The 14,561-nt window shown below is 37.8% G+C and overlaps 1 protein-coding gene across 1 annotated transcript; it reads left to right on the forward strand.

Moving 5' to 3' along the window:
• The first annotated feature begins 1,693 nt into the window (after positions 1-1,693).
• On the forward strand, positions 1,694-12,073 carry LOC132254114 (pyruvate kinase isozyme A, chloroplastic-like). The gene is made up of 3 exons (XM_059738804.1): positions 1,694-1,796; positions 11,466-11,582; positions 11,670-12,073. Exons 1-3 carry the CDS (start codon positions 1,694-1,696, stop codon positions 12,071-12,073), a joined length of 624 nt encoding a protein of 207 aa, XP_059594787.1.
• Positions 12,074-14,561: the final 2,488 nt, after the last annotated feature.

A 14,561-nucleotide genomic window follows, 5' to 3' on the forward strand; every position in this document is an offset into this window, starting at 1 on the left:
CATTGGAGTTCACGTCCCTCAACATCCCCTTTGAGCTCAGATTATTGAATATTGGGACCCGCTTTGAGATGATGGACCTCCAGTGGTAAGATAGGAATTTCCCAGCATAGAAATCACCTGTAGAAGTGCTCATCATAGAGGATCCTCCACCAAAGTTGATGCTCCACCACATGTCACCTGCAGCCAGGGAGTGTACTGAAGCCTGCTAGCGTATCAGACGCACCAAAACCACGACAGTCAATAGCTTAGACAATCTGAATTTCAGCCAGCATCACCTTATCTCTCGGCTGAATTAGCTATCCCATGTAACTTTCCTCAGTTTCGCTCTTCATGGAACATTCTTGGTGGGCATAGGCTCATAAGGTTCCATCCTCTTTAAAGTTCCAGATTTTCCGGATCTCATAAGAGAACAACAATAACCACTTTCAGCAGAGGAACGCAACATTCAAGCCCATAAGCTTTACCCCATCATGGTTCCTTGCCCAAGCGACAAACTCTTGCAAGCAACTTCACAGAAATGAGTTACTGTAAGGACCCACGCGACAGCAAGTACAAAAGAACCACTCGCATGTATTACCAATTCTCCTCTGAAATTCCTCAATATCCTATGCACTTCGCATTCGGAGCATACCCAGTGGAGTTGAACGAAGTGAGCTCACAGTTCCTCATTAAAACCAGGTTCAAAAGCCTCATTATTAACGCGGAACCTCATTGTATACCTTCAGCTTCTGGCGTTTTTCCAAACAGCCATGCGTGTTTACTTCGATCACGCTGACGCCTAGAAAGAGTCATCCCCTTGCAGACGTACTAAAAAAAATCCATTGGTGCGCACCGGCAAATGCTTCGAGCATTGAGCTATGTGTATACAAATCTGACATGGGGAAAATACCGCCACCATCCATGCATATACTAGAAGCAAACAACAGCATCATCGGTGGTCATACATTGACACTTGGCTGTCAAATCTGAAAGGAAGTCTGAATATGAAGCAGGTTGTTTCCTTATGAGCTTTCCGGTCTTCTCATGCCATGAAGAAGAATTATTTAAATGGTGGTCAGGGGAATGAGTTCATAGGATGATGAAATAAATGGGTTTGGGGAAGATGAATGAGGAACGGGTTAGATGGCATTGGGCTTGGTGGATGAAGCATGGAAGATGAGATAGTGTATGATAGACAGCCATGCACGCATGAGACTCCACGTACGTGACAAGATCGAAGGCAAGCGGGTGATGAGAGAATGATACAAAGGGTAATGGAAAGTGGTGAAGGAAAGTGGATTCAATGATAAAACGGCTGCAGCAAGGGGCATATTGAGTAAGTGAGAGTGATGACATAGTGCATGGTGGTGTAGAGAGAGAAACGGGTATGGGATGTGACCACATGGGTGTATGTGTGAGGGTATGAAATATAGGTGTGGAGACGGGTATGATAGGCAAAAGAGGTGGCCATGCACATGGGATGAGTGTGAAGCACGGCCACGGGTAGTGAGAGAAAATGAGTGGTTATGTGTTAAGTATGGGGGGTGATGAACTGTGTATGAAGGTTAGAACAATGGGTTTAGAGGATGGAGAGAGGAGTGAATGGAGTGGGTGGTTGGACGAGTGGTAAGGCTTAGAGAGATGGTAGTGGGTTTGGAATAGGTGCAAGAGAAGATAATGAATGAAGATGAATGAAGAGAGCGTGAGATAGAAGATGGATGTGATGGACAAGAAGGTGGCCACGTGCCTGGAGCTTCGTGTATATGGGTATGGGAGCCATGGAAAAAGAAATGGTGGGGGTATGCATGAGCATGAAGGTGTGCATGAAGACAAAGACTATGAGATAGATGTCACAAGTGGTAGAGACTGGTGAGATAAAATAAGTATGTATAGGGGCATGGTGGGTATGGAACGGGCATGCATGGTGAGAGAAATAAGGTATGGGTAGGGTGGAGTGTGAAAAGCATGTGGTGTAGAGAGAAGGACATGGTGGGTGCCATGCATGGCCATGCAAGGAGCTGTAATCAACACCTCGTTTTTCACTAGGCTTTTCAGAAACTCCAAGCAAATAATCTGCGTATCCATTGGCATTGGAACCCATGTTTATATGAAGCTTCTTTGGCTGACCATTTAGCCTTCCGGATTTGATTTTTCATTCACATAATCACCACCCAAGGAGGTCTTTGTCAACATGACGCAGAGGACCCGTCAAAGCAAGGGCAAAGATAATGTTTCCAGTGAAGATCAGGCCCAGAATCTAGAGTCCAGAGTGCTAACATGATTACCCATTGAGTTACCCCGTGCCAATATAGTTAATCCAAGGAGAGATGGATTAACCCCAAAAATAACACCGAATTCCACCAACAGGGCTACAAGCTCACTTGCAATTATGTAGAACCAGATGATACTCATTATAAATCCTCCCAAAACCCACAGAATTAAGAACCTCTGAGGTGGCTGATCAGATACAGTATAACGATATGCAAGAATGCCAAGACTACAACCAACTGTTACACCAACAAGATATGCGGCGTTCATGCCTTGAGAACCCACATCGTCTTAGGAATTCCACAAAAATGCAAGAAGAACAGGAGCCAATGAAGCACTAGCTACAGCATATACCCTTGACCATCTTTCCCCCTCAACTATAGGGATTGTTAACCGCTTTGGCACTGTCAAGGGCATCTTCACCAGTGAAACAAACTTAGAGACTGAAAACAATGGTTGGTTGTTTTCCATGCCCTCATCAGTCCAGTGATTTCAAGTAACGGTCATCCACGGGTCAGGAGCAACCAATATTCCACCAAAAGATGATACACAGATCAAGGTATTTTCACAAATGGAAGTCCACATGAGCAGAGGAGCATAGAAAATGAAAAAGTTAAAGAGGAAGAAGAAAACAGAGTGAAAATGAGGGACTCCAGGAATTATTAGTCAAAACCTCATTACATGAATGATAAACGGGCGTGAGGCAAATGTGGGACAAGCCGAAAGTTCACAATACAACTATCAATCGTCAAACCCGAAGAAGAATACATTTATTTACAGAGGAGAATATGAAGTATCAAAGAGGGACAAAACAGAGCGTTAGGTGCGCAATAACCATGTTCAACCAAAGCAACCTGTGGCCCTTGATGTCCACAACAAACAACAAACGAATGCACGAAAAGCAACAAGGAAATGAAGCAGAACATCAAGAAACGAAAACATATCAAGCTCGAGATAGCTTTACCTGGTAATCCACGATACGATTTCCTTCTGCTCCTCCTTCAGCTATTCTCCCAAGAAAAGATCTCCTCCAAACTCAGCAACTCCCAGACACCACCTCACCCAAAATATCTATAAAACACTCACTCCAACGACCTATTTCCCAAGAACTCCGCCACCTCGGCAGCCCCCACTCTCAGAAAATCTCTCTAGCAGCAAAACTTGACTCCTTAGCAAGAAAAACGTCCCTCTAAAAATGACCAGAAAAAAAAAATCACCTTCTCCCCAGTTCTCACCCTCACCCAGAAAAAATCCTCTCTACTCCTCCAAAAGAGATGAACTCTCCTCTCACTTTTTCTCTCTCTTCCACCCTGTAATGCCGATGAAACCAGCAACTTCCCTCTCTGTAGATCTCTCTTCTCTCCTCTCTACCGCCAAACGAGCCCCTCTTTCTCTTTTTCTCTACCGAAAATAACCAAACCAAAGCTCTGCCCCCCCCACTCACTCCTGATTTTTCTACCACCTTCCTACCCCACTACTCCGCAGCCTTCCAAAAAGCACTCCTCCAACGGCCAGACGACCTCCCCATGCAGCTGGTTTTTCTCCCTCAAATAACAGCCAAAATGATTTTTGTTTGATTCCATGATGACACGTGTCAACCCCGGATTGGCCTTCAAAAGCACTACTCTGATTCCATGATGGCCAATCAGGGATTGACACGTGGGTGCTTAGGAGCTGGCTAAAAGCAAACTGCAGAATGACTCCCAAAATGGGGGTCTACAGGGTGACAATTTGATTTTTAACATATTTTAACATTTAATATAGAATGTCACCTTTTTATTTATTTTGTGCTCGTAGGGTGACTCCCTTGTGCATCCCAACTAAGGTCTTATCGTCTTATAGCTGTTCTTTTTTAGTAGCATTAGTAAAAGTGATTGTAAGGGAATTGGACCAAAGCTTTCATGGTCTTGCATCATTCTTCCTTAACTGGATTCTAACTTGCATGGTCCTTTTTCTACGACGAGTCAAGTGACTCTTGAAATCTCTGGATTACTCCATTTCAAGCCTTGGAATGTTGGAGTACATGCTACTACAATTCTAGGGATCTTTAAATCTACATAGTGGAAAACTATAACAAATATAAAGCGTAGATTTATGTGTATACAAAAAAAACATGTTTGTGATCTAGATATTCCTATATCAATTTCAATCAGTAAAAAGGATCATGTAGATCTCAAAAATCTCGTAATCTTTTATCCAATGGCTCTCTCTTGAATCTTGGCACATAAGGATGGTAGAATCTTATTTGTAGGGATGGACATTATATTTTATCTCTCTAAAAGAGAGGAGGGCAAAACTCTTAAGCTTTAAACCTTTAAAAAAGTCTTTAAAGGCTTACTTGCGAGCTTAAGTGACTTAAGCTCATCGGGCTTGAGCCACTTAATCAAGTCCACTGAGTTTTAGTTAATTAATTAGATCTATTAGGCTCCAATTAATTGATTAGCTCAATCATAAATACCACTCAAAAGCTTTTATGCAACCTTATGTATTAACCAAAATTCCTTTATGCATAGATATGAATAAAAAACTCAAATATCTCTTAAATAATGTGTCACCAAGGAATAAGAGTTTGTGTAGAGAGTCTAGGGATGATTGAGACTCATAGGAAAATACTAGTTCTTTTAAAATCTAATTTTGAAGTTGAGTCAACATCCCACGACAAAGAGTTAATTGCATTCCAATATCATATGATATTAGATTGTGATAAAAAAAAACTTATGTCCATTCCCTACTATCAACCACATGAAAGCTCCCCATGAATTGATGTCCATAATTTGACGAAATGGATGTTATCAACCTCTCAAGATTAGTTATACCATATTTGAGTATCAAATCTTCATATTATGTAATCAACTAACATACTTTAACTCTCTAAAAGTATATGTCAAATTCTACTAAACGATTTACTACAACCACAAATCTTATGATCACATGCCCTTAGAATCACTTAAAATGATACATTGTCTCAAACCCATAAGATATCATGGTGTTTTTCTTGAGAATATATGTTACTACATGCCTTGATAAACATTGACTCAATCCATAACAATTATATGACTACCTTAAGATCTTACTTATAGGCCAAAACTACTTTAAACCTTATCACTATTTCAATATTCTCTTAAGGTTGAGAGTTCGTGCAACGTAGTAGTTTGGTGATGTCATGACTACTTGATAGTCAATATCATAATTAACCATAAGTTTTCTCCAATGTGTAACCAAATATAATAGTGCACACATCATAAAAACTTCATCTTGATAACCAAGATAAGTCACTCATTTAATTAAAAGGTAGTGCTCTACAACATTTATTAAATTACCTAAGTGCATGAACTAACAATGAACTACTCATCAACTTGTAAGGAATCAATGATTTGAATATTTCATACAACTCCTAATACATCAAAGTCATGTGCAATGTAAATGATGCAAATTTGAATGTTCATCATGGATAATGCATAAATAAGATAATGAAAGAAAAAACTAGAATCATTCATATAAATAACAATGAAATTAATTTATTATTACATCATGTCATGTTTTTAAAGGGTTAATATTGACATCTTACATCTAAGCAACAGAAATAATGCTAATTTTATAAATAAATAAAAAATTGATCTTTAAGGTTAAAGTATTAACTTTTAGATTTGAATTTTCTAAACCTTGAATTCCAAATGTTGAAGAATCAAATCAATTTGAAAGTCTCGTAGACCCATGATCTTCTGCTTGATCACTCTTTCTTCATTTTGGCACACTTCTGGTGGGAATAGAAGAAATGGTGGAGGTTGTGACTTTCTTTCTCTCTAGAGGTGGAAGACAATTCTATGGAAAAACTATAGAACCCTAACTCTAACCTTAAAGGGGTATTTATAGGGTTCCCCAATGGGTTTAAGTGATTTGAACACATGGGTTTGTGTCACTTAATATAACCTAAAACGGATTTTAATTGATTAATTAACCCAATATGATCTATTAATTAATTAATTAACTCAATTCGGAGACCTTATTCATTTACTCATATGCAATCTTGTATAATTACCAAAAAAATACCTTTATGCACAAAAGTGAACTTAGAGTCAATCCAACTACAAAAAACTATGCCAACAAGGTAGATGAACTCAAACGAGGAACATTGGAATCCATATAATAGTACTAACTCCCTTAGAATCCAATTTTAAAGTTGATTCAACATCCCATTACAAATAATCATTTGCACTCTAGTACCCTATATAAATAACAACGAGACACTAAGTGCTCGGGTTTATAACTTGTTATTCATTACATTTAGTCTCCCCATGAACCGATGTTCGTAGTATAATAAAGTAAAAGTTATTATTCTTTCAAGACTACTTTTACTACTCTTGGGTTACAAATCCTCCTATTATGTATTCAATTGACATGTCTTAGCTCTTAAAAAAGTTTATGTCAAGTTTCACTTAAAGAACTATTATGATCATAGTTTTCCTGATCACACCTCTTTAGGATCATCCAATGGAACACTTTGTCTTAATCCCATGAAATATCATGGTGCCTTTATTAAGAATATCTATTGCTACCAATTTCTATCAACAGTAGCTCAATTCATAAGGAATATATGATCAACTTACAATTTCACTTGTAGGTCAAAGCTACTACTAACTTTAACACAAGTTCAATATTCTCTGAAGGTTGAGAAATAGCACAATGAAGCAATTTGGTTAGGGCATGACTACTTGATAGCCTTAAGTTATGATTCATTGTAGTCCAATGTGTAATCACACACTAATGCACTCACCATGAGAAACCTATTCTAATAGCCAAGATTAGTCATACCTCCAATAGGAGGTGGTGCACTATAGTCTCTAATGGGTTGCTTAAACCTACGAATCGGTTATGAACAAGTCATCTATTTGCAAGGAACTCATGACTTGAATCTTTTATATAACTTCTAATGCACCTATATCATGTACAATGCAAGAAATATTAGGCGAGAATGCTCATGAAGTATAATGTATGAAATGAGGATAAACAAAAGTGTAACTAAAATATCATTAAATAAATAATTAATTTCAAATATATTATATCATGTCATACTTTTAAAGACTATATCCTAATACTTAATCTTAACAACGACTTGTTAGTACCACTAATTGAATGTCAACACATAGTTGTACTATCGGCAAACCCAAATAGTGCTAGGAATCAATGAATGACCATGTACTCTTTCCCTTACATGATGTCCTAGGTACACTTGCCACTTGACACAAATCCACATGCACAAATGATATGCAAAGAGAGGATTGCATCCCGTTCTTACCTAGCTGGTATCAAGTTTAAAGCATGCCTACTCTACCATCTCTCAAAGAAAATGGTGTCATTTTTAATCTAAGTAACTCTAAATTACCAATTGGTCTTAGGTCAATAAGTGACTAGTCAAATATGAAAGAAAATACAGTTTACTTGTGTGTTGCTTTATAATTGAAATATTGCTCTAAGTTGCAAGCTAGTTGTAGAACAACAAGTCACTAGTGGAATATGAAAGAAAATACAACTTACATGTTTGTCCACTTTGTAATTGAATAACCATTGGTGTTCATTCTAACCCTTGTTTGTGTAGACCCACATTTTTCTCATGTATCCTCACTCAATAGGAAACTCATTTTTATTTTGAAAATTTTGATTTTTGTTTTAAAGTTTGAGTCGTCACTTATTTTATTATTTTTTTAGAAGAAAAATAAAAAGAAAAAAGAAAAACCTTAAGAGTGACAAGGAAAAAGACAAGTCTACGAACTAGGAATGGCTTTGATGATCAAATCACCTATTAAGAAGGTATCGAGATAAGCTATAGTATCCTTCTAAACTTGCATACCTACAACCTTTAATAAACAAGTGGAGAAAATTTTGACATTAATGAATTAATTAATAGATATTTTCATCAAAATTGTGTGCAAGACAAATATACCAACAAAATATATATAAGAAGAAATAAATATATACAAATAAATTTACAACCAAGCAAGAACTAATGGGCAATGAATGAGCGGATGAATGAACAAATAAATAAGCATATAACTATCTTGGAAGAATTTTTATGGAAAAAAAGTGAATTAACTAATAAAATTATTTTCTTTTCGAATAATGCAATTAATGAACTTTGAATGGCTTATAATTTATGGCTTTGCATGATTGCATGATCATGTCCGTGTGGATAGCGGTGGAAAAGGTGCGGTATATGGTAGCAGCATGGTGGTGGGCAGACTGTGGGTAATGTGGCCATGGGTGCAGTTGTGAGAGAGAACGATGACTACAATGGAGAAGACCATGATTGTGGCCATGGATGAGCAGTGGTGGTGGTGATAAGGCATGTGGATAGTGATTATAGTTACCTTCCCCCATGCACGTGTACCCCGCGCCTCTAGCTACGTGGCAGTACCCTTGCTGAACCACGTATTACCTCATCCATTACTACCCGAACAACCTTTGAGGCACCCCCGGAGTATTCTATTTGGACCATATGGGCCCACTAAGCGGACCACATCTTCCTGACATCCCAAAATCCTTTTTGGTATGTGAGACTATGAGTATCTAACACTAGAGTGACTGATGGGACCCTTCCCATCCTTACGTATACACCAATGGACCATCACGCCCAGTCACATACCGTCAACAGGCTAAAACGACGACAAATTATGTCATGACGCACCACTTGACACAACCACCTTGCAATTGTAATGATTGCCCTGTCACTTACTGCACAACCATCATTGTAGTATTAGGTCAAGGCGTCAACTCAACACTATAGTGTTTTCTCCCATTGAGTACTATAAAAACCCCATTAAAACAAAACTCAGGTATGCAACACTAAGGGTTTTCTCATCTATTCTCTCTCAAAGGGTTCCTACCATTTTCAGTATCTGATTTAGGTTTCGGAGAGTGTGTTCGGACAGGTTGTCCGAGCATCCTTTGTACAGAGAAAAAGAATGTCCGGTCTTCAGTAGTTGGGCAGAAGCTTTTGTTGTCACAACCAAGGGAGGAATCCATCCTCAGTTGACTTGGTATCAACAGTGATGGCATAGGTTATAGAGAGAAAATGAATGGTTTTGTGGTGGTGTTGCTGGAGATGGAGATGAGGAAAGAAAGTGGCGGCCATGCATGATGAGGTCGGTAGTGGGGGTACAGTGGCAGGTTTTGGAGATTAGAGTGGACGATGGTGAAGATCTGGGTTGTGGGCATGTTGTGTGATGGTGTTGATAGAGGTAGTGGTGGCGGTTGTGGATGATGATGATAATGGTAGTAGAAGTTGGTGGTGTTGGTGGGCGGCGGGTATGATTATCGGCAGAGGGTGGTGGCCTGGGCAAGAGTAGAGACTGTGGATGGAGTAGTCGCGGTGCTGGAGTGTAGTAGTGCAGATTGGATAGTGGAAGCGTTCCCATTGTTGGTGTCGGAGAATAGATCAACGATCAAGATGTCCATGATAGTGCGGCAGTGAAAACGTGGAGGACAATGTCAAAGATCAAGAAAAGAAAGACCTTGTAGACAGCCCTCATTTTAATTTTATGTCATTGGTGTCTTCCTGAAAATATTTTATTTTATTTTCTTTCCAAAAATAAATAAATAAATAAATCTACTGACAACATTTTCCTTCCTAAAACCGTCTTAGGACGGAACGGTCTTCTGAATAAAAAATATAAAAAATTATGTTTGAAAACTAAAAATTATTTTTTATTTTTTATAATAGAAGAATAGAGTATTTTTAGATAATATTTTTTCATTATTTTACTTATTTTTTTAGAATTTTTTTTCATAATTGTTTTGAAAAATAGTTGTCATACAGAGCCTTAAATTCTAATTTCCTCTTTTTAAAATAAAATTTCAATTAATAAAAAATAGTTATCAAACAAGTTCTTAAATTCTAATTTTCTTTTTTTAAAACAAAAGCTCAATTAAACCACTCTCTCATTTTCTTTAAAAGGAACGGGTTTTATCTTCGCAATCCTAACTTTTCATAAAAAATAAAGTAAATCAGGTAAAATAAAAACAAAATAAATTAAATAATAAAAATACAAATAAAAGTGTACGGGCTAGAGGTAAGAGAAATTAAAATCCCTAATGAAATAGACATAAGATCTATGAATAAACATGGGCTTGAAATGTTAAAAAATAAAAACGGATGACAAATTTTAGGGTTTACACTTTGCATTCAACTTTTACCTACATTGCAATACATTAAACACCAACAAAGTCCCAAAATGATTTGATTCAATTGGCTCGTTGATTATAAGCAAATATAAAATAAGTAAGGTGTTGATCTATACTGAGAAAAACACAACATGCATTTGCATCAACAACAAATGAAGATGACATAGGCAAGAAAGAGAAGTGTAGACCCCCATTGTTTGGGTTTATTTTTGCAGGTATTATTTTGTCAGGTGGAAGACTCTTAGGGGGCCATGTGTTGCCTCAGGATTGGCCATTGGGGAATCACTGTAGTGGGTTAAAGGTGCAATGAGGGAACGACATGTGTGATGAAATATGCAGAAACAGTTTTAATTTGAAGATTTGAGAGTTGTAGGAGGCCGTTGGAGGGGGGCGTGTTTTTTGGGTTGCTAGAGTTGCAAACAGCTCGATGGTAGAAAAATTTGAGGGGCCTTGGGGAGAACAGGAGAGATGTGGAGGTAGGGAGTGAGAGAGAGGTTAGCAAGAGAAGAAAGGTTTTTTGGAGAGAGCTTGAATGGGAAGAAGATTGGCTAGAAGGGAAGGGAAGAAGAGTGAGAGAAAGAAAACTGAATGAGAAAAATAGAGCATAAGGAGGAAATCTTGAGAGGATTAGCTGAGCAAGAGAATGGGTTTGTTGGGATTTTGATGTAAGCTTAGGAGAATGAAGTAAAGCAGCTTGATACCTAGCAAGTCCCGCTGAATGGGAGCCTTTTTAGGTGCCTTTACCAATTAAACCATCTATTCATGGCAGTTGATTTTCTCTGTGTTGTTGTGATTGTGTTGTAAATAATTCATGCCTTGTTCTTTATATCAAATTTGATTAAGAGTGATCTAATTCATTTTTTAGTTCTCCTTTGTGTGTTTGAGTCATATCCTTGGATCTCATTTCCACCTGGTTTTTCCCACCTATACATGAGCCTATTGACTTCAATATGAGATGGGGCTCGGACCAATGTTTTCTTTAGTTCATTTGATACTCTGTTTTTATGCTTGCCCTCTTGCTATTTACTCTTTGTTCACAGTGACTATTTGTACCTTCGAGGAGAAGGGCTTTGTTGTTGCGATCATGATGGACACTAAGGGGAGTGAGATTCACATGGGGGAACTTGGTGGTGCTCCGTCGGCCAAAGCAGAGGATGGTGAGATATGGATTTTTAGCGTCTGAGCTTTTGATTCACCTCTCTCAAAATGCACTATCAACATCAACTATGATGGTTTCGCCGAAGATGTGAAAGTTAGTGATGAACTCCTTGTGGATGGTGGAATGGTGAGGTTTGATGTGATTGAGAAGATTGGTCCAAATGTTAAGTGTCGGTGTACTGATCCTGGACTGCTGCTACCAAGGGTTAATTTAACGTTCTGGTGGGATGGGAGTTTAGTGCGAGAATGTAATGCCATGCTCCCCACAATTTCTTTAAAGGATTGGTTGGACATAGATTTTGGGACTGCAGAGGATGTTGATTTTATTGCAATATCATTTGTCAAGTCTATTGAAGGGATTAAGCATCTCAAAGGCTATATTGCTGCAAGATCTCGTGATAGTGACATTATTGTTATTGCAAAAATAGAGAGCATTGACTCATTAAAGAACTTGGAAGAGATCATTCAAGCGCGTCAGATGAAGCTATAGTAGCCAGAGGAGATTTGGGTGCTCAAATCCCATTGGAGTAGGTCTCATCTGCTCAGTAAAAGATTGTTCAGCTATGCAGGCATCTAAATAAACCTGTCGTTGTCTCACAGCTACTCGAATCCATGATTGAATATCCTACACCAACCTTCATACCTGCCCAGCTCACCACCCTCATCTCTTTATATCCTTCATACCCACCAAAGTCAATAACCATACCCATTTTCCCATCATGTATACTCACCAAACTTATCATCATACCCATCGTCTTTCACTTATTTCCAACACCATATCCACCATAGTCAACCGGTCCCCATCTTACATACCCACAAAACTCGTCACCTTGACCACTCCTCGGCAAAATCCGCACATGGGTTTCTTTTTATCAGCTTCATTTGTGCCATTGCTCTTTCTCTGAAGAAATAATTCGAAAATTATGGAGCAAAGTTCAGACCAATCATGACAAAAGAAGCTTCTTGCAGCTTAATGACTGTGTTGAAACGTCTTCCTTCATTGATGATATTCCAATGGTTGTTTGGGTCACCCCATGCATTCTCTGTGATTTCTGATGATGGAACTCCCCCAAAGGTCACAAAGGAAGTAGAAAACATTCACTCTTGATGCTATGGCCCACACAAATACCGGTTTTTTTTCCAAGACCACCACTTCATGTGCTGAGCATAGCTTTGCGTGTCCGTCACCATCCTTTCCCATGTTCATGAGACCCCTTTCTTCATGGCCATCTCAGCGCATGTGCTGAGTATTTCCCAACGTGCAATTTACCCCTCTTTTCTGTCCCCCCTTTCTTTGTTTTCTCTATGAATTCAGCAGCACCCCGAAGTTTTGCCCGTCAACCAAGAAAGACATAGATCATGCCTTGAGGTCGGAAAAGACTATCGAGTTTACGGATTTCATTTTTTGCCGCATCCTAGAACTGTTATATGCCAGCTCTAAGTTGATTTATCAACCCTAAGAGTGAACCCTTTTTTTCCAATGTTCCTTAAGGTCCTCAAAACCCGAGTGGTTACCCAGATTCCTGTTACGCAGAGCATAGTGATGATGGGCCAAATGCAAAAATGGGAGAGATTTCCAAAAAAAGCAGGCTTGAGCAGAGGTTTCCTATCATGCCTCCGAAGCACAATCAATAGTCCAAGTGAGATAGAACCAGAAATTGCATGTTCAATGATGTGGTTCAGTGACCAGCTCAAGACCCCAAGCTTAGGATTCCCCTGTTGCATGGTTTGCATGGCCACCTTCCTAGGTCCATTTTCACAACCCATAGCTTCATGCATGTCTTCAAAAACTGATTTTCAAAAATCTTGTTTTCAAATAATTTTAACCCACAACTCTTCATTCTTCTTTAGTGTTTTAGGTCCTAAAAATCGATTTTCAATAAAATTTTGCTACCATTTTCTTTTCGGCAAGCAATTTTCACATTTTCTTTGATTTTTAAAATGTTTTGAAATAAGCATGGGTTTAATTTTGTAATTCCAAGTGATGGAATTTACAGAATTGATTCATGCAAAAATAAATCGGGTTTTGATGGGGCTCAACATGTGTGATTTTCTTGTTGATTGATTGATTGATATGTTGTATTGACTTGCCTGACTTTATGACATACATGCAACTATTTAGTATTCGTTCACTAACCTTTGTTTTCCATGAAACAATCAGCTCATTACTCATGTACACTCTCTATTTTTCTTGTTCATTCTTACTATTTCTAGATTGATATTATTTTGGTATTCATGCTTAATCTATCAATTGTCACACTTGTTTTAGTTTAATTAGTAGAGACCCATTTTTAGGGGCTTAGAGGGGCGTTACGATCATTGACGTACCTTTTCAATAAAACCTGACTCCTGAGCCTAGATTTGGTTTTTCATAGACCATCTTTTCCAAATAAAGAGTCACACTTAGGGTTTTCTTTATTATTTTGTTTTCCTTTTAAAAATAAAACAAAAATAAGTGGCGACTTCAAGTCATTTTCTAAAAAAACAATTTTTTTTCAAATAAAAAGCGAGTTTGCTATCGAGTGAGAATGCATGAGCAAAAATGCAGGATCCACAAGAAGAAAAATAAGGATCAAGATGTGTTTTATTATTTTATATTTTGATGTCATTTTTTATATGTTAGCCATTTTTTTATAACCTTGTTTCATATGTTTGTATTTATAATATTTCATATCGAATAAGGTATAAGAGGTTTCTTACACTATATATATATATATATAGTGAAATTATTTTAATTATGTAAACATATTTTAAAGTAATAAAGATTTCTTTAACCTAAAATAAACAATATTTATATAGGATGAAATAGATTGTTACAAATAGTATCAAAATCAAAATTGATTTCGATATAAGACTAAGAGTTTTGTTGACAATGATTTGTAGGAAGCGTTTTTACCCTTTCTAATACTTAAAAATAAAAAATGTCAAATGTTAAAAATGCTAAAAATGTTTCCTATAATTACTATCAAACGACACTA

This window comes from Vitis vinifera, chromosome 7 (assembly GCF_030704535.1).
Source record: "Vitis vinifera cultivar Pinot Noir 40024 chromosome 7, ASM3070453v1".
Classification (NCBI taxonomy): Eukaryota; Viridiplantae; Streptophyta; class Magnoliopsida; order Vitales; family Vitaceae; genus Vitis; species Vitis vinifera.